Raw genomic sequence first — 25,926 nt, 5'->3', positions numbered from 1 at the left:
TGTAATTAGCCGTCTTTTGTTAAGTGGGTGTGTGACAGTGGTGACACAGTGTGTGTTTTCTCATCTGTCGAGGACATCCAGCCATGAAGGACTGAAACGGAAAACGACTGGGCTGCTGAAAATCAAAACTCATTCACGTCTGGACATATTTATTCAAAGTTATTCATTTTCAGTTATTTCTATGAATATAAATGTATTTCCCCCATTGATTATTTGATATTCAGTGTCTGTCTTTAATTCCATGAATATTAATTATTTCTGTAATTAGTAATTCGCTTCCTTCTCATTTCAGTGTTGGCTTTGTAACTTTTATGCGCTGGGGGGGGGATCGTCTTGTAGTTTGCAGAGAAACAACCGATCCACCGTGATGACGTAACATCGCCTTCCTTCAGTTCCCCTTGTAAAATAGTGCGGTCTCGGTTCTTCAGATGACTTTTAGTGACACCTTTGCCTCAGACAAAGGTCTCTAATATACAAGGGATAAACAACGGTGAGTAAAAAGGAAACCAAATACCATGAATATATTTTGAAATTAAATAAACAAATTCAATCCAGAAGTAATAATTTTAACCTAAACATCTAGGTGGAAGTAGGTGGAAACTGCAACATAATACAAACACAAACAAACCCGGGATAGTAAGTGAAGCAAAGTAATGTTTAAGTTGAATCATTATGACCAACTAAAGAAAGTAAATTAATCAGAAATAAGAATAAGGGACAAGTGGTGAATACAACTGAACCCCTTTGTCACACTCCTGCATAAAGACATAACAGGTGACTTTGCTGACCAGATGAATATGAATAATGAAACCCAATGAAGATTAGAATCACGATCAATAAGAATCATATTTGATAATCTAAGAGCCATCATTTCAAGTTAGTAGAAAACAATTTTAAAGATTGACACTTTCTTAGGAACACTGGTGTTTTATCCCAGTTGTGATGAGTTAATATGAAACTGTTGTTCATTGACTCATTACCAACGAAAACAGTCTATTGACGTCACGCCTCGGCTCTGCAACGTATTTTCATTTGATTACTTAAAAAAAAAAAAAAAAAACTGTTCATTGAATGCACCAGTTCTGTTTTAGTTCTTAAACTAAAAGCGGCACGTTAAACACCTGCTGCAAAAGCTTCAGCTACGCCAAATTACACGCGGTGATTCAATGACGTCACAAGCCAGTCAAAGCAGACAGTAGCTCCGTGTAAAGGTTTACACCTCATAATTAATAACATTTCTCCTATTTGTTATGTATTCATGTGAATTTACCTTTATTCAAAGTCAACAAAAATTCCTCTTCGCTTGACAGTTGAATCTGTTGGCTAAATCTGCGACTCCGGTTAACGCCCACACCGCTCACGTATAGCGGATCCCCTCCCTGTGGTGCCAGTCTGTCAAAAACAGCAGCCGCGTCTCTCTTTTCCCCTTGAACCAAAAAAACAAACAAAAAAAACCTAACAAGCAAAGTTTGGCCTGCGAGCACATCGCCGGCACTGGGAAACTTCCTGTCAAGTTTGGAAGAAAGTAAGTCATAAACCAAATTTCCCCTGAGCCAAACACTGGCTACATTCTCTCTCTCTCACACACACACACACACACACACACACACACACACACACACACACACACACACACACACACACACACACACACACACACACACACACACACACACACGCGCATACACACGCACATGCACAAACACACACACACACTCATGCATCACATCACATCAAAAGCAGCATGGGACCCCGCAGTTTAAATAGGAGGTGCATTCGAGCTGAAGTGCCAAACATGCTGTTTCCACTCTGGGCTGCGTCAAACAGGAAGTGTTTTCGGAGCTGCTGCACTTTTCCGGGGGACCGACAGACAAATCCACCTGCTTTATTGATCCCAATTTGCCCAATTTGCGCAGAAGCAGGAATACTCAGAGAACAAACATGCAGAGTCCAGAACATAGCAAATGACTGCGTTGGGTGCAAAAACGTATTTGTGTGTTTTTAAGGTTCCCACATGTTGTCACGTTAGAACCGCAGCCTGGAGAAAGATCTTTATCTAACAGACTAACACAAAGTGGAACAGAAATGTTAAACGATTCGTGGTTTGTGGTGAGTTTTCTGTTTTGGTCACCAGGTCAACTACTTCGCTCTTCTATTTATCACACCAGACACACATAGAGTTAGTTTACCAATATTTGCTGGAAGTTTTGTCTCCTGAAACACTTGAAATTGAAATAAATAAATAAAGAAAGAATACAGGGTGTGCACAGGAACACAACCAGATCATCGCAACCTTCTAAGATGTTTTTACATGTCCTCCTAACAGATGTGTTTTTAACTTGGTGAACTGATATGTATCTTGATACATGTCAGGACATGTTTACTATGTGACAAAAACCAGGAATTTGACCAGGGCTTGTGTCAACCTCTGTGAGCTACAGTGTCAGTTTCTTGGGTCAACACGCTTCTCGGCTTCCTCTGTTCAGCCCCGGCCCCAAACAGAGAGACTTGAACTTAGCTCCAGCAGCAGCAGCAGCACTGCCATCTATCACGTTGACCGCCAAGACCCGACGCCGGAGCTCACCTCAAGTGCAGGTGTTGGCTAATGGCTGATGTAAACTGTAACCTCTAATGCAGACGACGACGGATGAACCCTAACGCATGTCTGAAGTGGTCTGATTATTTAATTCCAACATCTACGAAAGCCATTTTAGAGAGAGAGAGAGTGAAAGACTGTCAGGATTTTAACCCTGCAGCTTCCTCTGTGTGTTGTAAATCCTACATGGAAGCTGCCTGTGCAGCTGTCATGGTGCCCCGTTGATCAGCGTGCTCTGGGTGCATTAGGTAATGAGAGACTCTGCAATGCACAGAAGAAGAGCAGGAGGAACACAGTCAGTCAGGGAAGAAGACCTGGGCTTCCTGAAAGGCGTAAACAAACATTTATCAATCTGCAGGCCATACACACACACCCACACAGACACAAACACCCATCTGAAGCTGCATCTGCTCATTAGTGCCGATGGTAGGAACAAAAACAGTTTGCCTTCACGCCACCTTCGCCGTCTCCGTTTGTCTCAATTCCCCGCCCGTCCCTCGCTGCTCAATCTACAGAGAAAACGCCGGCTTGAGTGTCAGTGTGTGTTTTGTCACAGCATTCTTCCTTTTTCATCGTCGACTTCAAGATCATTAAAGTTTGGAGAAGCTGATTTGAAGGCGCAGAAGAGGCGCCCACCCCCTTCCCCTCTGTCATCCCCTGAACCCCCTCACCCCCGAACGGCGGCATCAGGATAAAAGGAGGAGGAGACGGCAGAAAGCCGAGGCAGGAAATAACGAGGCAGACGTAATTGGGGATGGAGTGGTAACAGAAGCGGACAAGATGGTTGTTCCTTACGTGAAAGGAGGCTCTCTCCTCGCGGTCCAGGGGCTGGGTGACGAACATGTTGCCGCTGATGGGGTCTATGTTGTAGATTCCGCTCGGAGGCTGATCGGCGCCGGCGCCCGTGATGCTGTAGCGGATGCCGACGTCCTTATCCTGATCCGAGCGGATCTGCGGGGAGATTCAGACAAAACAAGTTCAGCAGAGAGGAAAATCTGTTCTTTAGTCCCCCTCGCTTTTCAGACTTTTCCTGCACTTTGCGATTACAAGAAAAAGTGAAAACAAAAAGAGAAAAACATTCAGGCAGGAGATTTTTGACATGCAGGGCTTTGCAGCAGAAGTCTTATCCCTTGATCTTTTTCACAGTCTGTTTCACTATAATGTGAAAAAAAAAAGCCAATGTGTTTGACATTCTCTGTAAAAGTTCAACATAAAGTGAGGCATAATCGTAAAGTAGAAGTAAACTCCAAGAAGATGTTTGAAATATACTGATGAATAGGAAAGAGTGTCGCCATGGTCAGCTGAAATCAGAGTTTTAGTTTTGAGCCTGCGTGCAAACGTGTCAGAAAATTTACAAGGTCATTTAAAATTTACCAGGCTGTTTTACTATTTGTAAAAAATATTTGTTGGTCTACCCCAGGGATCTGCAGCCTTCACAGTCCAAAATCTCTTTTCACCCTCAATGCAGCCAAAAAAATTATAATTTGATTTGCCATTTATAAATGAGTCAACGTGTTATTTCTATACTTAGAAAAATAAAATAAAATTTAAATAAAATGACGTTTGCAATAAGGATGTAGATACATCGTCTTCTTTATCCAACATAAATGAAAGATCATGTGTTTGTCATGTTTTGATGAAAGACCCAAATGCAGAATAGCGGAAAGGCAGAGTAGATGATGAGAAAGTTTTCTAATGAAGAAATGATGGACAACAAACAGAATCCAAGAAAGCAAAAACATGCAGAAACACGAGGGGAGCAGAGTGGAACTAGGAAGTAATGAAAGCAGCCAGCAAGGAGTGACTGAGAATGAGGCGCTTAAATACTGGGGAGGTAGAATAGAATAGAATAGCATTTTTATTGTCATTGAACAGGATTCAACGAAATTTCTATTGCAACTCCCGTGCAAAAAGTCAGAATGCTGAACAGAGGGCCTGGGCTGATGAGCAAAGGAGAGAGAGAGAGTACAAGCAGTTTAAACATAATTAAACTAAAATTAACCAGACACAAAAAGTAAATGTTATAAACCAGACGGACTAAGAAAGGACTGAACTAGAGAAAAGCAGAAACATGACTAATAAAAGAAAAGGAACTGAGGTACACAGAAATTGACAAAACTCAAATCCCAACTAAATATTTATCCATACTTAAAAACCTTAGTTTGTTATTATTATCTCAGCCAGACATATAAAGAACCATTGTAGAAGATCCAATAAAATTCAGAGGAAAAACCTTGAAGGTTGTGGTTATGACATGACAGAAGGTGAAAATGTTTATTTAATACTTTTGTAAGGTAAAACTGTCAAAAACAACAACAAACAAATGCCAACATAAAGCCAGAGTTTGAATAAAAACCAGGAGTATGTGGGCATTTTGATAGATGCATTGTGATTATATTTGCGCCGCAATCTTTCCTAAATGTCAACACTTTAATCTTATAGCCTAAAGGTGAGAATAAAAGATTGAGCAGTCTCTGTGGATGGAAACAGGTCCAGACTGTTAGTGGGCCACTGAACCTCAGTGACCTTACTGGATTATATATTATATATGTATATATGCTTATTGTTCACTGACTCAACTCAATAACTCAGAATGCCAGCTCCACCTTTAACAGCCCCAAGCGAGTTTTCAAACTCATCCTAAATATGATGTTTATATGAGACACACATGTTGCTTTAAGGAGGTTTCATTATTATTGTTGATCTGTCAATGAAAATATCTTTTTTTTTGTGCCGTCTTGCAGACTTGGAAGAAGAAACAGTGGGATGGGCCTACAGCGTTTCTTCCTGTGGTATGGATTTTTGGTGAGATTTTCAAGGATTCTGCCTTTCCACTCAGCAGAACGGCGACATTAACCTGGCATCACTTTGGAAAAGTCGGGCAGGGGGGGAAATGAAGTCGTTTGTAAGTTGGTTTACAAAGACCGCTGGCCCTTAGAGCTTCTTTATTGCAATCCCGATAAAAGAATAAAAGCTTGAAGGTGAAGGGGTTCATTTGTTTGGAGGGGAAGGAAGACGATATGACAGCAGAAGCAGAACTTTTACTCAAAGCTGATGCATAGAGTTTAGGTCAGAGAAACAAAAGGCAGAACTTCACATTTAGCAATGAAGATTTATTTACTTTCTTCTTTCTGGAAACAAATGGGAACACCAAGACCCATTTAAAAACGTATAAGTTAATTTCATACTTGAGTTGAGCTGGAAAACAGCCAGTTTGGCTCGAGTTTAATTTCATTATAGCACAGCCGCTTTATTAAACAAATGGTAACCGTCCAAAAGTGTCCGATGAACCTTTTTGACACAACACGGTGGTAGAAGAATCATCCTGTGGTGACACTGTCTTCATGTTGATACCATCCATTGGGATTCATGTTAATCCAATGACATGCTTTAATGTCTTAGAAATGCCTAGTCAAAGTCCAGCTCCAAATTCAGGTCTCTATCTTCCCGTTTCCTCCTGAAAATATACGGACTCATATTTGTTCAACATCCCTCTCGGTTGGCCACTCCACCCAGCAGTTTTATTTTCTGCCAGCTGTAAATCATCACTATGGTTACTACCACGAGGAAATAATCAAAGAATCCAATGAAGAGAGAAAAAAGATATGTTTGACTGCTTTTTTTTCTTCTTGCCCTCCAGCGCTATCTTTCTCTTTCCCTCCTATGCAATTTTGCTGGTCTGTGGCGTCGCAGATCATCCATGAAAATGAAATTACTTCATCCGTTCAGCGGTGACAGAGGCTGCTGCATAAAACATTTCACTGTTTGAACATGATACTCCCTCCTACCCCCGCCACTCTCTTAATTTCCAATGTGGCTCCCCCGCACCCAGAGCGAGGCACTCCGCAGCCGCTTTCACTGGCGCAATTTTCGTTTCCACCCCGAGCTCGCGTCACACGTGGTCCATTTGTGGGCTCTGCAGGTGATGCACGGGGATTGCGTAACCCCCGTCGACCGCTGCTCTGCGTGGACGGCGAGCTCCGTCACCACATCGGAGGCCTTAATTGTATTTATCGTTCACTTTCTGTCAATCAAACCAGGATGTAATTATGGAATAAATAATAACCCCCGATGTGATCGTTCTTTTTGCCCTCCACTCCCCTTATCATTAGTGTATTCAGCTCGAATAACAGAGACGTAAGGGGGAGCAAAAAGATGTGTGTGAGAATTACTCTGCCACGTCGGTGAAATGACGCAAACTTGCCGAGGAGTTGCTCAAAGCCAGAACAAAAAAAAAAAAAAAAACAACAACAAAGTGAGGCAATCTTCAAAATTGGAGAATATTGGCAAAAAGCTACATCTTGCAAGTTGCTTTCCTTGTGAAATTGCCAAGATGGAAAGCCTGGAGCATGTTGACGTCCCATACTAGACTCACTGTGTGAAACCGTAAGTCAGAATAAATGGTCATGTCAACTGAAAAACACAAGTGATAATTGCTTTTTAGGAACTATAAAAATCTACAGGAAGTCGTGGGATGGCATCGTCTTCAGCGTCTGTCAGGAAGCCGGACGCCGACTCACAGGGCCAAACAAAGTTTCCATGGTTGAAATGCACGAGCCTCTGGAGTGTAAAGAACGGTTCGCTAACTCTAAACAGGTAAAGGGAAAAACTGCATCGGCACTGCGCATCACATCATTTGGTAGAGGTAAAACTCTATCTAGTCTACCTTCCATCAACGCCGACCTAAAACCGTAAATATTTAGTGGTTAATTAGTCACATAAAAACCAACATTTAATCATTTTGTTGTTTTGTTTCCTTCTAATTCATGTAAAGCACTTTGAACTGCCTTGTTGCTGAAAAATGTGCTATATAAATAAAATTATCTTAAAACCATAATAAAGAAAAAAAGAATCTTTAAAGTTCAGTTTATGGTTCGTGACACAGTTGACATAAGAATGTGCATTCATTGTTGATTGATACAATCAAAAGAGGTCTGCAACCCCAATAAAATTATTCACAAATCACAAAACTTGCAGCTGAAGAGTTTAATGAAGAGCAATAATAATAATTAATTTCAAGTTTATAATTAAAGCTGATCAAATAAGACCAAGTTTCTTCACATTTCATGCGTCGTTTGAATTTAGCACAGAAATTTGTGCATTGTTGCCGGTGTGCAGACTTACGGTGAAGACATGCAGCGTTACCCGAGGACAGAGCGTTTACTCACAGAAAGTGGAAAAGAGTCCAAATAACTGTTGACGAATTGGACAAATATTTAGAAATGAATCAGCCAGCATAATGATCGTGGTGTGCAGTCCCTTCACAGAACTGGCATCCTCCTCATCTCTTCAGCGAACCTTCAAAGCCGCCCGATCGGTTGGCACGTCGCCGTAACCCTCCCACGAGACGACGACGACCTCTGCTGCGGATTTTTCCACATGAAGACCTCCCGAGACAACATGTCACACTCACTACCGTCTCTTAATGATGAGCCTTTATGTGAATAAATTGAACACAAGCAGAGCTTCCTGGAGGCCCGGGAATCCCGTGAGTGACAACTGCTCTATTGAGCCGTTTGAATGGAATGCTAATGAAGAAAGCCGGGATTTTCTGCCTTCCTCCCACTTTCTGTCTCCCTCCCCGTCCACACCGTGAAACACGCCGGGTCTCTTTAGCAGCTCCACATGACGACTAATTAGACTAAAAATAGTCGAGGAAAGCTGGACGCGGAGAACTTTCTTCGCCGTCTGACTCGGTCAGATCAAACCACACCAGACATCAGCTAAGTGGCGCGCTTGTGGTTCTTTGAGAGTTATTTCCTTGATTACTGACAACTGATGGGATCCTTTGGGACAAGCTATCTGTGTGAGTCGAGACGTGGAGAGGCATGCAGACCGGGGAGATCCAGACAGCAAGAGCAATGAGAAAAAATCACATGAAGAATATAAAATCCGCAGACATCAGGCACGCAAACAGCAAAAGAATTAATAAAATAAAAGAAGACAGAGGAAGGAATGGAAATGACTTCATTTCCATTTATTGACCAAAGCTGCTGGTTGCCCAATTAGGGTGGCATGGAGCTTCCTTCTGCCCAAATCTCTTTTAATTGATCCAGCACTGCATGATCACCCTATCAGCATGAGTAGTTTGATGGCGCCATAAAGAAGTGCCAATTTGTTGCTGCTTGGCCCGCGAGTCACTTCAAGCAGCACCGCAAGAAGAACAAAACTGCATCTAGACGAGCGTAAACTCACTCGTGTGAAGCGCAACATCAGATTCTTTTTTTTTTTGCTTGAACGAAATAACTATCCTTCTACCTCCATGTCATAAAGGGGACGTATACAGTAGGAACCGCTGGGACCGTTAAGGGTTACAGTGGGCTATGAGTTAATGTTACTCCATAATAGGAATCTGCGCCTTGCACTTCTTGATGGCCTCTTTTATGTCTCATCAGCGCGGGGTCGTTCAGGCCTATATTCCCCCATCTCTCTCTTTATTTTATTGGTCTTGATGGAGTCGGTAATGTCTATTTCCCTTTAGGGCAAATCAAACACTCCCTGTGGTTAGGCAGGCTTAGGAGAGTCTCACCTGCCGCATTACAAGAGAACAAAACAGCACGTTGTTAAACGTCTGAATCTTTTTGAAGGAGTAAAACCGACTTTTTTGGAACCTTAAATCATGTTGTAATGTTGTATCCAGAAATCTTTGAAATGTTTGCCTGTACAATTCCCCGCCTATTTCCCCAAAGCTCCGCCTTCGAGCACCAGTCTCCAGCTAACATTTCTACATCGTTATTTAAATATGCTTTAAATCCTCCTGATGAGTTAACCAGCACAACCTCAGCTCCTGTTGTTGTGTACATCATGTAAAAGCAGCATTTTAAAGAAAATACGTTCTGCTGGTACTAAAGGAAACCGAATGTCAATTTTATTGGGGTACGTAGTTGGGACAATATGACAGAGAAAATGTTTCTGTTTTGTTTTGTTTAAAACCCAACTTAACCTCTGCTTTTCAGGATCTAGCAACAGTTTGAGGTGAAACAAATACAATAACACCAGGGGCAACTGAATCTTCATGACTATAAACATCTCTGTCAACAGTTTAGAGGGCTGTCGTAAAACCTTGTTGGGCCTGATGCAGAGCCTTGAGGAACACCTGTCATGATGAAGCAGGAAGAAAGATGGCAGCGTTGACGACACTATTTAAAACCAGAAACATTTTAAAATCAGCTGATGATTTGGTCTAACATATATTGTGAAGACTCAGGTATAATAAGTCGTAATCTAAGGTGGCAAGTCAACAGGAAATGCAACCAGAAAGCAGTCAGTGCCATTCCTAAAACCAGACTGAAGAGAGAAGAGAGAGTTATTAAGATTTAAATATTTATTTAATTGGCACTTCAGGCAAATAGATTGAATAAAGTGGGGTCACCGACTTCTAGAAAAAGGTTGAGGGAGTTTAATAAAATTTAAAAAAGAGACTTTATTGTAGATTTAAGGTAAAGGTTAAGCTCGTCTGATTTTTCTCTATTGTGGCTCAGTAAGGCATCTCACACTGCTTTTTCAAATTCACACAGCCGCATTTGGTGATTTCATGAGACCATTTCAACAGTCTAAATGTTTTTCACATGGCGTGCCTGCGCTTCTCCAACGTAATTAATTCTGTCTCATCTTTCTCCAGCGCTGATATTGCCTGCCTAACATATTGTGGGGTTCTGATATTAAAACTCCATGACAGAGAAAGCTGAGTGAAAACTAGCATAATGTCATCTATTTATACTTCCTGGTGGGAGTAAATGTCACTGTTGGCACCACAAGTCAGATATTAAAACACCTACGGACCAGAGTTTGTTACAGTTTGTTATGAAGCATGAAGACGGAAGCTTTAAGGGTCGCAAGGGCTGAGGAGATAAACGCAGTGGAGACAGAATAATGCCTCTTTTCACACCCAGGTGCATTCTGTGACGCCAACCACTCAGGGCACTGATATGCAATGGCCGCGCTGTCCAACATAATTGGGACAGCATCTGCCGAGCATCTCCATGCCTTTCACAGGAACCAACACCGACTGCAGGACTTAACACTGATAAGAGTGTGCCGCTTTTAAACTCTGACATATGCTGCACATACCAGCAAATTGGGTACAACAGCGTGATCGTTTGTGGTTAGTTGGAATCGAAATGTGAATTCGAAATGGAATCGAAATGTGAATTCGAAATGTGAAATAATTCAGTCGTAGCAACAAAAACAAAAAAACAGACCAATGTAGATGTTTTGCAAGCTGGACAGCCTTTTATTTAAAATCACAAATGGCCAAACAGCACCGCAAAATATCCCCCCAAATTTATCATCACATAATGAGCTATTTTTCCAAAGGAGGGCATGTTTTTGCTTCTAATTACATTTTAGAAAAAGATTACATAATTGGATAATTAAGTACAAAATTGCCCCAAATGAACGTGTCCTGAATATAAAAAGCATTCTTTAGATTTCAGAACAATAACACTGTTCTATTAAAAGCCACTCATGCAACCTGCACAGCTGATGTCCACGACTTCACATAAAACATCTCCTGTGTCCACAAGCAAATAAGAGATTTTAGTGGAAAGTTTGCAATTCTGTAACCAAAACATCCCAAGAAAAGAATCTCTGACCTCCTGTTTGTGAGCGTTAAAACACTTGGCTTCTGCAGCAGGACAATAATCCAAAACACCAAAAAGTCTACCTCTGAATCACTTAAGGAAACAAAAAGTTATAACTTTGACTGGCCTAGTCAAAGTCTTGACCTGAATACAGATTCTGTAGCACAACCTCAAAAAGGCTGTTCATGCTGGAAATCCTCCAAAGTGACTGAATTAGAACAGTTCTGCAAACGTGAGTGGGCCACAATTCCTGCATATCGCTGCTAAAGATGCTAGTTATCGCAAATGCTTGAGTTTCTGCCTCACAGTCCCTTCTCAGCTCCATCAGACTAGTGGCAGCAGCAATTAGCAACCACCTGCTGGAACTACTTCCAACCCCGATACTCCTAACACAATTTGTTAACAGCATGTCAAGACGCATCGTTGCGGTGGCGCGCCGACGCCGGAAAGAACATGAGCTTCTTAAACAGAAGGCAATTTCAAGGCATCAAAATTCAAAGCGAAAGGTTTTAAGCTAAATTCGACAGACAGCATTTTTATACCAGCTGATGGTGACATAGTTACTTGATTATGTTATGAAATGCAATTATGTGCCTGGAAAATAGATAGCACGGCCCCTTGGGGAAAAAAATCCACCAGTTTAATTTAAAAACACTCTCAGAATGTTTTAAATATACCCAAGTAGCACGTTGAGCCTTTAAAAGAAACAAGATGATAACTGATTTTCCTGTGCCGACCTGACTGATTTCAGAGTCACCGCTGGGTTGAAATATTCCAATTTCACAAGGAACCTTTGCAGTCGTGGGGCTGCCGGAATAGCTGCTAACATGACTTACTGCAAATGGGTGCATTGCTATGTTAAACAGCATTATCAAAAGCATCGGCGCCTCCGTGAACTATGCAGGCATCCTTGAAAATCGCTGTTTGATAATGTCTCATCTCTCCCCGCTGCTCCGCAGTGTCTGTTTTCTCTTTGTTGAACATGAGGGAAATGGCAAAACTACATGCTTTTTAACTTCCTCTTAAATTTCCAGTTTTGCATCGCTTTGATCCCTCCCGCTGCGCGCTTGTCACTCTTCAAAGCCGACGGTGCCCCGCTTTTGATGGAGAGAGGGGAATTCAAATAGTCTGATAGGCCATCCACACAAACATCCTGAGAAAGGAAAATGACACGGGAGGAAAATAAGAAAGCCGGAGGATGAAAGAATTACAAGAGACGGGCTGACAAAATGGCAGCAAAAATTTCCAATTAGGAAAAATGTAGGACCTCAAGTTTTGTTTTTTGTTTTTTTTCTGTAAGTCTCCAAACTTTCTCCTGTCTCGCCCAAAAACAAAACAAAAAAGGGAAATACAACAACAATCTTTGACACAAGAGTGTGGTTATATGTGGAGGTAAAAGCTGTCAGTTTAGCAGTGTCATAAGAAGGGAATGGCAATTTTAAAAATAGTCGCACACTGTAAGGCGGCCTGCGAGAGGGAAGCTGTGGAGAGCTTAGGTTTAATATCTCTCAAGTGAGAGCCAGTGACAGCCACTGTCGCACACAGTTATCCTTCATGCTCATAAAGAAGCGCAGCCCGCTCTGTTATGGATCGGAAACTGAATGGGAAATGAACTGAGTGCCGCACACTTCTGGGCTTCTGCTTTGTTCGTATTTCACTCCCTCTTTTTCACTTTGCGATCTCGCCGCCTTCTGGGTCTGCGTGTGTGCCGCCGTATCGGTTTATCCACCGTTCGCTCCCGTCTCCTCCCGTCTCCCGCCCCCCAGGAAAGAAACGGTAAAGAGTCCCATCAACACAAGCCAAAGTTAAAGTCACCACCTGAGGTTTAGCTCGTCTGCTTTCTAACCCAGACAACTTAATTAAGAGGGGGATAATGTTTTTCTTTAAGAACTGGACCTGCTAAGGTCAGGTAAGGTCATTTTATTTCTGTAGCACATTTTCAGCAACAAGGCAATTCAAAGAGCTTCATATGAATTAGAAGGGAATACAATGAAACAACAAGCCAAAGGAAAGGCCAAAAATTTAAAAAAAGAAAGACAACGAAAAAGTATAAGAATGAGTAATATATAAACCAGATGCTCTTGTTCTGGGTTGATAGATAAGTACAAGTTCTCCATAATTTATAAGCCAGAAGCATTTTCTCTGGATAAATTAATGGGAGTTTTTTTGGATAATAATCTAAAACATATAAAGCTAAATATTTGTGTAAAGTAATGAGTACTCCACAATTTCTAAAAGTAATAATAAACTAGACAGACAGACAGAGCAAGAAAATGACACATCAGGAAAAATAGCCAAAGTAGCAGCATTCAGTAATACAAAGACATGAGCCAGTGAAAAGCTGCTCTGCCCCTTCTGAATCACAGCGTTGCCAGTTTTTCAGACGACTTCTCTTTACGTGACGTGTTTAGCTAAAAAGACGAGTCAGACGGAGGAGCCTTTTAAAGTATGAACCTGTCTATTTAAAATTAAAAAAATAACCACAAAGAATTCTGGGGGCCTCTGGCATCACTAATAAATAACATTTGAATCAAACATTTTTAGAGCTGTTAAAACAAACAAACAAACAAACAAACAAAAAAGAAACCCAGAAAGATGATGGATCCCCCTCATCTGGAAACGCCTCTGAAGTTGCTCTCGAAAAATTCAAAACAATCCGACGCATTCTGCATTTCATTTATTGAAACCAAACCTACATGCAAGACGTTTTTCCATCTACAACAGAAAGTAGATTGGATGCTCTCCCAATTGCACATGCATGAGTAGCCCGTCGTCACTGGCTCGACCACAGACCATTAGCCACACACAGGAGTGAAATGTAAGAATAGGGGGGAGGCAATTAGAGAGAGAACAAATATTAATGGAAGTTAAGAAGTGACTCACAAACCCAATTATGGCATTAGCCAGGCAATTGAGATGAGATTTGCATGAAGCACACACACACAAAAAAATTTGTTGAAATGTACTGGCAGTCTCCCTGCATTAACAATGGCATTAATACCCTGATTCACAGCAGAGGGAATAGAGCAAACAGCCATTCTCCTCTCACTTATGAGGAAGGATGCTTTCCCTAAATGCAATAGGAATGAAAGAAGAATATGGCCGTGTTCTTGTCTTATCCACCTCAACAGTCCACAGACCCCTGGAGAGATTAAACTTGCTAAATTGGTCCACTTTACCAGTATCTTCCCTGTACAAGGACAATAGGTAAATAGAGGAAAACAGCCCACCAGATAATTATCATTGCAGGCATGGCTGGCTGCTGGAAGGTTGGCTATAGGGGGAAAAGCAGAGCATGAAAAGAAAACACTTATATGAGTCGAGTGAGCAGCGAGGAGCACTTTGCTGGTGCCGCGCCTTTCCTCTCCGCCTACCTCCATTGTCAAATCGCATCCCTCAACCGGAGCTACTGCCACACGCTCCCGTGGGAGACGTGCAGCGATGACAGCCTGGCCAATCAGCCGCACCCTGAGGCCAGTTGAAAGTCCTTCTGGCATGCCTAAGGCGAACGCCGTCCAACCAATCAGTTAAAGGCCTGGCTTGAAAGGAGGGCAATGCTTGGCTTAGGGAGCTGCCAAGGCTGCCAATGAGCGTCCGGAGAGGAGCTGGAGCGGCTCGGAGGGAGGCTGCCAGGGAGGTCAGAGTGGACGAGGGGCAGACTGACAGTCATTTAGTGAGAGGCTGAGCTCTGTGTCACTCACAACACCACAAAGCCTTTGTAGTACTGAACGGGGCTCTAATGGGACTGTCACCTTCTAATTGTCCGACTGGGAGCGCTCTGAATGAGAAACGGCGGCACAGCTTCTAGGAGGGCGAAGACAACAGAGACGCAAACACACGAGCTCTCGCGTCCTCACCGAGAAGCAGACCCAAGTGTGTGTATGTGTTCATGCAGAGAAATCTCATTTTAAAATGACAGATTTCCATAAATTTCTCTTACAAGCCCTCTGCACTGTAGTAAACAAAGTCTACTGTGGGATTTATTTTATTTTATTTTTTGTAATCAAAGAAGCCCCAATCCCAAATTTTTTTATGTTGTAATTTCAGATTGTGATTGGAAAGATTCAGTCCAGTTTCTGACACTGATGTCATTGTGGATCGGATATCGGGCCGATGTCGACTAAATGTCCGGCTGTTTACTCCTGAGGTGAATATTGGGAGCAGCCAAGAAAGTGTGGAACACTATACTACTAATATAGTATCCAGACAACAGTATACTACCAATATAGTAGTTACAGACAGTAATCTCATACAGTTATATGTAGACGAATGTTTGATATACGTCAATAGATGCGTTTGTCAGATTTTGGAACTTCTCGCAAACACACATTAATCGGCTTCGTAACACTAAGATGAACATGTAGATATTATTGTGGGTTTCCTTTTCATTTGCTGTAGATTTTTTTTAAACATTGAGTAATGAAAAGCTGATTGTTGAAAGTTAAAGTGCACAGCCAGAGCGAACACAGAGTGAACCCACTGCTGCTCAACATGCCTTTTCTTGTAGACGTTGCTCAACAGTTTACACATTTCTTTTGGTTTTCATTTTTAAGTCACTTGAATATTTACAAGTCATCAAATGAATCCCAGTGTCAAGATAATTAACTAAACACAAAATTAAATGGCGAATTTGTTTGTTCAGAGGAAAAATTGCTTTCCAAACCAATCTGGCACCATAAAAAAATCCCTCTCAGCCTAATCCCTGGTTGTGCCACTCTTGGAACCAACGACTAAAATTTCATGTTTCAATAGCCAATAATCAGCCTTTCAGACACTTTTGAGGAACTTTGGTCCACCACTAGTAACATAATTCGACCACATTGGAGGGTTTTATTTTCTTGGACAGCCTTTCTGCGATCACACAATATGAAAATGTTCAGAAGCAAGTTGTTGGGTTTCTAAGAAAAAGTTTGTTATAGTAGGAGCAAATATTTCCTTCGACATCATAAATAAATCATACATAAAAAACTTTATTTTTTTTCTACGTGGGATTCTGTAGAACTGGAACTTCACACGGTCAGACTTGCCAAACTTAGGAGTACTAATACTGTGTGAAAGCTGCAAGTGCGCTGTGACCAGAGTGGAGCAGTGATGTCTGTCATGGTGAGGCTTCAGCGTCTCAACTTTAATCAGGTCTACGCCGAGCAGCTATGCAGGATAAACGGAAATAACTCAACAGTTTTGGCAGATCTTTGGCAGAAACAAGGCTACAGAGCACTTCCCACCAACAAAAAGTCAGGTATGTGGAACAAGATTAAAGGCAACTTTATTCCTGGAGACCGAGCTGTTATTCTGGATGATTCAGAACCCAGAAATATTCAATCTTGGGAGGATTATGTTCGGGGTGGGAGGAAATAAATAGAGGAGCGTCCCAATTTAAGCCCAGAGTGAGACGTCATTTCAAGAAACTCAGTTTGCTCCTTGGAGATGAGAGTTAAACCTACTTTCTGTGGCGACAAAATGTCACATAAAAACTTTTTTTTTAAAAGAACAAAAAAAAAAAAAAAAAACAAATGCAGCTAAATATCACAGTGAGAAAATAAATCAAGAAAATGACCTCGGCTTCACACTGACATGATCATGTCCAGCAAACGCGAGGCGAGTTTGTTCATATGTCAGTCATTCGACTCAAAAGGTCAAAGCACTTTATAGAAAAAAAGAAAAAAAGTCCTAAAACAAAGCAAGACAAAAGAATATGGGCAGAATTTATGCAATAAGTAAAGAAGAATATGTGAAATATCGATTTGAAGCAAATGGTTAAGATTGATAAAGCAAGTTTTGGCTGAAAATTTAAGCTTGAGTAACACCAGTTCACACACACACACACAAAAAAAACAAATTCAAGCTTTGATTTGTCTCGTTTTTCTGTTCTTATTTGACAAAAAAATGGATTTATTACCAGTACCAGTGTTGTGCGGTGAGGTTCATAGCTGGTGACGCACTTACTTAATCATATTCATATTTACAAATATAGACCCTCTGCATGTTATTTACATAAGGAAATTTTGCGCATGCGTACAACGCTGCAGGGCAAACAGACTGTTCTTCTACATGCCATGCAGAGCCGCTGCGATAGAATAATTACATTAACTCAATAAAACTCGGAAATTTAAGTATTATTAATTTTGTGCTACGCTCCACAGCAAAGGGAAAAACCATTGAATTACAACTCAAAACCACGTCTTTCTCATTCCCTGCATTGCCATAGCAAAGAGCAGAACATTCAGCCAGTTGCAGTAGTATGGCTTTAGGTTTAATGTTTATTTTGTGATTATTAATAAGTGATTGCCGTGGTAAGAGGAGAAAACTATAAATATATCGCTGCACTTGACTTTGTGGCCAGCTCGCTGTTAACCAGGGAACCACAGGCCAAACTATTTGACCTCATATGTAGCTAAAAAAAATCTATGATGGGCAATCGTTCCTGGTCAAAGTACCATGCTTAACACGCCATGTCTTTTCCTGTGCAAAGAATCGGAAATGCTTCTTTCTGGCTGTGCAACACCCTAACAGAAAGAGCGCTACATCAGTGAAGGCGTGCTTGTCGGCAAGGTGCGACCGGCTCCGGCTCGTGGATGTCTTGACTTATTTTCAGCTCTCTCTCTCTCGCTGTTGCCACCACTCAGCCGGCCTGCATCTAATGCTAAGTCAGTTCACTTTCAGATGGATGTAATAATAGATAAAATGCCTTACAGGATCGCCTAGAGCTGAAAGCGTGCAGCGGTCACCATGCTGGACAGTTTGTGTCTGTTATTGACGGCTATAACTCCCTGCCTATGTTAGTTTGTTTTAAGAAATGGAAACAGCTCTGGTCATAACAGCTGGTGGGAAAAAGTTGGAAAAGAAGCACGGATGCATGATGAGCAATAGACAGTACAGAGGAGGCAGGTGTTTATATTTTCCTGTTTAATATGCAGCAGCAGTTTGAAATCTAATATTTATCAACAGTGAAAAAAAACATATGTGATGCACAGCTATCATTTAGGGAGTTATTCAATGGTGAAATTACAGAAACTGCTTTAATATTTCAACATTTAGAAAATTGATCATTTTCAATTTTTCTAATTATTTTTTGTGTATTTTATTCTGAAGACAAACCAGTTCTAGATAAAGAAAAAAACTAAACACCAAAACCACATTGTTACAAAGAATCTGATGGCAACTCTCCATTCTACAGTGGAAAGTTTTCAAACTACGGCTTCTAGAGATGGAAAATTGTTCTGATGAAAATAAAAGAGTTGTGAAAAGTAAACGTTGTGAGGTTTGCATGGATCAGGTGTACAAGCAGAGCCAAACTGTTTTCTGGACAAAGTATTTAAGGAGTATTTAGACTTGAGGAACTCCCAAATTGATTCAAATGACAAAATTTAACCAAACTGAAAATACAAAAGCCTTTTGCAAGCATCAGCTTGATTCAGCCCAGTATTATTTATCTTGATTTTCACAATGCCCATACAGTAAAAGCTAACAGCCAAACAATACAAAAAACATAACAACAAAAAAAACAATAAAAATGTTTTGTATTTGATGCTTTACTATTGGGACAAATATGAAATTTGAAATTCAATCTCAACGTAAGAAGAAAACAATCGATTGGCATAAAATATTGTTTTAACTCAGCAATTGCGCGCACATAAGTGAACATGTAGATGTTTATACGAGGAACACACAAAGAGCAGCCGCAAAGTATGTGAGCGCACATGGGAGGCAATAAAACTCTAGACAAAACAAGCGGATCCAAAAATCACATTATAAAGTCATTATGAGTGGTAATGAAATACTCTGAGCGATATGAGATTGCAAATAAGCCACAGTGTTATCATTTTGGGTACTGAGCAAACAGCAGCGCAGACATTACGCAGAGCGCACGGCGGAGCAAACCTGTAATCCGGCACACACGGATACATCATGTTTATTCTAGCGGCTCTGCAGAGTTAAAATACAATTAAAAAGCCACAAATTCAATCTGCGTCTGAAGTGAACAGTCAAGATTTATCAAGGCGTATAAAAATAACCAGGGCGGCGGAGAAATGCAATCATTTGTTTACGTTTGCTTTGATGCGATTATACAGAACGAGTAATCTGTGATCGTTTTGCCAACTCCACACTGCACAAACCAAATTAACCACCGAAATTACCATAATGAGCTGCTGCAGCTAATGCATTAAAATAGATCCTACACAGGCACACTTAAGGGTGCGACTTAAAACTTATTTATTACGTACATCACGGTTTCATTTTGGTTGAGCAAACAGCAAACACTGTCGGCCTTTCCCGTGAGCTTGTGGAGTCACGTTTTATTGGAGCTGCATACAATGTGCTCAATTATTTTCTCCCCCCCTTGTTCATTTCCTCTTCCTAACTGCAGGTCAGGGAGGTAGCCCACTTTGTGAGGCCTGGTTAAATGAAAGGAAGATCTTTCCTCGCTCACATTCAGACTGCTTTCCATCAGTTTTGCCTCATTGGCCCCGGTGTAGGTGCTGCGAGAGGATGTCGAGTTGAGAATGCCACAAATGGCCTGAAACTAATGTCGGCCTCCCTCACCCCTTCAGATTTACGGCACTCTCCACGGACGTTCTATTTTGTATTTTCCTTTTTTTCTTCTTCTTCTTTTTTTACTTTCTTTCAACCTGAGTATCCAAATTTCATTCCCTTTTTCCACCCTCCCTCAACCCTCGTCAGTTTCTCAAGGCAGAAGTCGTCCCTCCGCCATTCCCCTTTATCCACTGAACCGGAGCCGTTTCCACATACCTCTCCATTTCCAGCACACTTACATCTGTCATGTCAAATTATTTGACAGTCAGAGCTCAGAAGCGTCTTCCATTTTGGCTCAATGTTAAATCAATGCTGTAAAACGCTGCAGCTCGAGGTTCTTTGTTACAACGGCGCAGGTTCCCTTCTTTCACCTGCAGCGAAACGAAGCTCCTCCAAACAGCTGCTGCGCCGCAACATTTGATGTTCAGTTTCAATGAGGAAAAGGAACACGAGTGTGTGTGTGTGTGGGTGGGTGTGTGTGCGTGTGTGTGTGTATTTGTGTGGTGTTACGCTAACTGTAAAAGAGTAAGTTACAAGGAGAGAATGATATGGATAATTGCTAAGGATTTCTCAGCAGAAAATTATAGGACGTTGCTTTTGAACTAGATCTATTGCTGTAATTCAGCATCACAGTAACATCCAACCTCAGCCCAGCTGCATTAACCTGTTATTATTGTGGGTGTCAGAGACCTTTCTCCATTCTTACAGAATCAAAGCAGAGGCCAACAGGCCTTTCTTTTGACGCGCTGCATCCATCATTTAACGTCTGCAAAGATGAGATTAAACACGGGCGGCAAACGTTGTTTATTAGGTGGATTCTTAGGGAAGTTAGCTGCTTTGTTGGGTTGTTGTTGTTTTTTTAGGCATCAGTTCTAAAGGGGATGAGTACATAATACCACAATGCTGAAATTTAAAATTAAAACTCAAAAGAATCATTTGTTAGAAAAACAAGTTATTTTGGTTGTTGAAAAAAATAAAAAGGTCACTTTTATAACCCCAAAAACTTAACTTTTGTGTTATATCTATTGTAAAAAAGCAATATATATTTTTAACAATATATATATATATAAATTCCACATTGAACAATTGAAACTGATTTTCTTCCAACTCAAGTTCTCTTTGGTGAATCTATTTTTAACAGTTTGACCACACAGCCCGCCTCCATACATAATTACAGTTCAAAGTTTTTGAAAAGCTCCTGAAACTTTCAGTCATCCTTCTGTGTTTTTACAAAGTTGCACATTAGTTTCAGTCTAAGAGTCTTTCTGCATGACACAAACATGACTGTGAGGTTAAGTGGTTAATGCAAAATACCCGTAGATCTGCATGTAAGTGTGTGTGTGTGTGTGTGGGTGTTCATGCGTGTGTGTGTGTGTGTGTGTGAGTGTGTGTGTGTGTGTGTGTGCGGGTGTGTGTGTGAGTGTGTGTGTGCATGTAGTTTGTCTTGTGTTGTCTTGTGATGGACAGCATGTCGTCGCTTCAGTCATTATGATCTATCATGTCAAGTCCTAATACCGTATTTTCCAGACTATAAGGCACACTTCATTTTGTTTCAAAAACAATAGTGCACTTTATATAATATTCTTGAGTAAATCAGCCCCCCCTAGTAGATTAGTTATGGATTAATTCTGCTTGTGCTCACTGACCTTGAAGTGATTTTTTTTTTGGTACACAGCTCTCTGTCAAAACCTCTTAGTTACATTACGGCCACTGTAGTCGGAAGTGTCGCAGTGTAATACGTACTGTACTTTGACTGACTGACTGACTTGTCCGGCAGTTTTGTTTCCCTTAATGTGCCTCATAATCCAGTGTGACCTGTAGCGCGGAAAATACGGTAACAGAAATCATAACAGCGAAGTTGGTGCCTGCAGAGGGACAAAATGTGAAAAAGTAAAAGAAGTATGAATACTTTAACATCTCATCCACCTGTTTATGAAGCTCCACTCGAGAACTACACATACATCCCATTTATATTCTAACACGGGGGAGCCGGTGTGTCTTCAGGTTCAGATTTTAGAGCCTCACATCTTCTGAGCCCGGCGTTCAAAAGCTCAGAATCTCCCTCTGCTGCTCGCCTTCACACCGCGACAAACCGCAGAGTTGTGTGGCAGGGAGAACTGAGAACAGACAAATTTGCAGAGCAACAGACTCGTCTCCCCCCATGCTGCGCCGCCGAAAGGTTGAGGTGCCGCTACAGGACAGCGGGCTTGATAGAGTTACAGACCCACATTCCAGCCAACCCAACCTCAACACCGACACGGCCCGCACGTATAAAGGCAGTCACCTGTAGCGTAATCCAACCATCAGACACCTGACACGAAAAAAAAGGGGATGAAAGAGGCTCCACTTCTCCAGCAGGGCGCGACAATTTTGCACCTCCTGTGACACTCCGTGGCATGACGGTGTGTGCGTCTGAGTACGTGTGTGTCTGTGCATGCAAGGGCGAGAGTGTTCACGCATTGGTGGAAAATCTGCTCACTTGCCGTCACATTGGTGAAAGGCGATTTCCCGTAATCCCGGAGTGTAAGCCATGGAGTACAAATGGGCGTAAAGGACTATGTGTGTGTGTGTGTGTGCTACTATTTTTGTGTGAGTCAAAAATGTCTCCAAGAAACAGCCTGTCTGTGTGGGTGACTGATAAGAGGCAGAGAGTGTGCAGCGATTAGAGCAGTGAGAGCAAAGAGCTAAAAAAATTGTGACACCTCCATGAGAAATTAATTTGGAGATATTCTCCACACCTTACAGCCACTGGATATAACTCGGCATTTGTCTGATGCCTGTTGAGTTTAAATTTGATCTTTTTTTTTTTTCCCCCAAGTTTTGTTCTGCGGTTGTGTATAATTGAGTTCTTTAAGTTTCAAAGGCATTCTTTTCAGAAGCAAGGTCACGCTTTCGCCTAAAAGCGGTCTTGGTGAAATGAAAATGACCTTTTTCTAAACCAAGGAGCAAGCTCGGAGGTGTAAATGGGAAATGTTAGGTATGACTACAAGAAAATATGTCCTTGCACATTGATTGCTTACAAACCACCTGTCTTTGAGATAGTAATTATAAGATGCTAGATTATAAGAGCAGCCATGGAACAAGCGAGAACATCTCGTCAATGCAACAAGTATAACTTTATACGTTTCGTGTTAACATCAAATCCTCTTTACTTTTAACACTTAACAGCCATAAATCCCTAGTCTGCGCTGCAACTCAACACTGGTGCACCCCAGGGATGTTACCTAAGCCCCCTCTGTTTTCTCTTTTCACCAATAACTGTGCAGTCATACAAACATCAACAGCGCTTTTAATGGTTCAAATATCTGTCCTTATGAAGACATACTATGCGATGTAAGTGAGCACAAACATACTCAGCTGGTTTCCTCGATCTGTGACGACTCAGTAAGTCCAAGATGGACGCGAGACCCATTGGATCTCGATCGGGGTCTCTCGGGTTGGGAATGAGAAACAGGGCTACACCCTGGACAAGTCTGAAGTGTATCAAAGCACTGGTCAAGATATTTACAAGACAACTATACATGAATCCTTTACCACCCGCAATGAATCTACAATTACCAGGTAATCTTCTTACATTCCTAATTGTCTAGCTTTTGGTGAACAATGAAGTAAATAGAGAAAAAATATATATTATTCATATTAGCTATGATCGGTTTAAAATGTGTTCTGATTGAAGAATACAAATGTATCATTTTATAAGGGTGCAAAACTAATTAGTCCGATCATGATGTGCATTTTCATAAGACAACTCTCATTCAGATTACAAACTTATTACAAATTCAATGAGAATATTCGGTAGCACTTTTATTTAAAGGGAGTGTCCATAATGCTGACATGACATGAACATGAAGAAGTTTTTATGGACGTTTAGAACTGTTGCCAAGAAGTGTCATTCCGTAAATGATGACACTTTTAATACAAAGACGCTTTAAAAGTTGCATTAAAAGCGTCAACTTGGTAAATAATAAAAGAAAAGAAAATCGAAGCGGTCTTAATATTCATTCAAGAAATTTAATCCATTATAAAATACAAGGCCTGTTTGAAAAAAAAAAAACAGAGTAATAAAAGGGTTTTTCATTTCTATTGATGCGAAAGAAATGTTGAAGCCCTGCAGAAGAATCACGTTTAAATGAACAAATGTGGAAATCCAAATCAAGCTGTGAAATTGTCTTGAGATCTTGTACACAATGGCAGAAAGAGTTTAATGGGAACATCAGGGAACCTCCGCAGGATGTTGCACTTTAATGAAAGCTTCCTTCTTCTGCTATTACACGGGAAAATAGACACTTAGTTCATAATAAAAAATTAAAAAGAAACGGTTTGCCAGCTGTTTTAACAAGCACAGAATTCCCACTCTTCAGTAATCCTCAGGTCTGCAGCTCTGAGACCAAGCATCAAGTGGGTATTTGTCTGCCTTCCAAGCATAGATTTTTTCCCCCCCTCCCGTCTCCTTGTCTGTTGATGCCCCAAGGCCCAGAATACAAATCATTTGGTATTATGATGTAAATCTGAGTAAAGTGCAGTGTTTTCCCTGTACCTCCCATGCTTCACAAGTAGAAAATACCAGTAAAAGTGTGTCTCTTGGCCTCGAGGTGAATGAAGATATGATACAAAGACATCTTCCATATCTACGGGAAGAATACGATATTCTTCTCATAGACCTAAATAAATCCTTTAAAATCAAAGACGTTTCAGAGTACATGTTCGAATCGGGTTTTCTCAGTGATCCGACGGCACGCAGAAGTTTTCCGAAGACAAAGTTCTGTTTGCTAAAATCACACTGTCACTCACCCTGACAAGCATGTGTGGGAAAGGTCCTCGGGAGTTTTCAGGAACGTTGATAGGTGGGATGACCCAATCTCTCTTCTGCCGCCTCAAGCTGTTCGCAGAGGAACCTCTCTGATGTCTTCGAGAGAACTTGATAACCCTGGGTTGGGACTCCCACACCCGTGACAGCATTTCTTCAAAGCCGATCTGAAAAGAGAGAAAGAGAAAGTGCATCGTGAATCTTGAGATGCAGCAGCAACATAAAAAAATAAAAAAACATCTTGAAGCGGCTGATCGGTCATGAGGGGAATCGGGCTGGTCAGAAAGTGAAAAATTAGATCCCTTTAGGATTTGAGCTAAAAATGACACTCTTTGGTGTGAACGTTGTTACTAAGTACAAAAAGAGATTCAACATGTGTGAAAAAGAAATTGTTAAAAAGAAGAAAAAAGACACAATTTCGGATGCATTACTTAAAAAGTGAAGGCAGTGATTCGTTCAGGCTGCGAGGGAGCAAGAGAGAGCAAGACTTCCAGCATGTAACGGGAAGACTCAATGTTGGGTTTGGAAATTTTCTGCAGATATCTGACCAATGTCCTGCGAGTTTTAAACAAACCATTGCCTCCAACACACCTGCCTCATATTGCTGAATTACATCCAACATGTAATAAAAATCTGCTAAGTGTTCTGTGTACTAGGACACTTTCTAAGGTTCATCGGTTTAATTGCTTGATACCACAAAGAGTGAATTAACTCTGCGTTTTCATAAAACTGCTGACATTCTGTGGTTCTACAACCACTTGTCCAAAAGAGAGAAAAATAATAAGGGTGCACCACTTGAGTGGAGATCAGAGGCGAATTGACAAATTGGCTCAAGATCATAAAACAGAGTAGTTCAAAACACTTGTTACAACCAAAGTATGCAAAAATAAACTCTATGAACATTGAAGATTCCCACATTCACGGGTATACTTCACACCATGGAGGTGCGAGCGTACTCAACGTAGATTCAACGTGGGACTGAGTTTCTCAAAAGTAAATTTTGCAAACATTTTGCAAACAGCAAACTGTTTGCATCGAACTGTTTCAAACCGACGAGCTCGAGAGTCGACATATCCAGTCAAAATGGCGGCCATCAGCCAGACTGCCACTTTGTGATGCACTAAAAGGTGAGAGGTGGAGAAGAAACTGGGGTTAAAAGACACAAATTCCTCAAAATAATGCCGCACGGCTTTTTTTGAAACCAGAAAACCTGAACCTGCCCGAAGCCCCACGACTCCCACCTGAGACGGTGAGTATTCCCTCAGACTACACTGTGCATGGATGTGGTGCTTTGTTTACATCCCTGCAGGGACGTTTTTAATTTAACGTTTCCTTCATCTCCGTCTTTCCTGTTTGGTCTTTCCTGTTGAAGACTTGAAACAAATGAGGTGCCATCCCCCCCCCCC

The 25,926-nt window shown here is 41.3% G+C and overlaps 1 protein-coding gene across 4 annotated transcripts in view; it reads right to left on the bottom strand.

The window, feature by feature from the left end:
- Window positions 1-25,926, bottom strand: part of cdh4 (cadherin 4, type 1, R-cadherin (retinal)) — a 266,478-nt gene that overhangs the window by 62,481 nt on the left and 178,071 nt on the right. For all 4 annotated transcript variants that reach the window (XM_055026953.1, XM_055026954.1, XM_055026955.1 and 1 more), the window contains 2 exons: window positions 24,505-24,687; window positions 3,392-3,547 (listed from right to left, as the gene is read on the bottom strand). In XM_055026953.1, coding sequence (XP_054882928.1) covers window positions 3,392-3,547; window positions 24,505-24,687 — 339 coding nt within the window. The remainder of the gene's footprint in view (window positions 1-3,391; window positions 3,548-24,504; window positions 24,688-25,926) is intronic.

Source organism: Poeciliopsis prolifica, unplaced genomic scaffold (assembly GCF_027474105.1).
Source record: "Poeciliopsis prolifica strain line A6 unplaced genomic scaffold, Auburn_PproV2 SCAFFOLD003, whole genome shotgun sequence".
NCBI classification, from domain to species: domain Eukaryota; kingdom Metazoa; phylum Chordata; class Actinopteri; order Cyprinodontiformes; family Poeciliidae; genus Poeciliopsis; species Poeciliopsis prolifica.
Note: the sequence above shows the minus strand (reverse complement) of the source record. Positions and strands in the feature narration are given on the sequence as shown.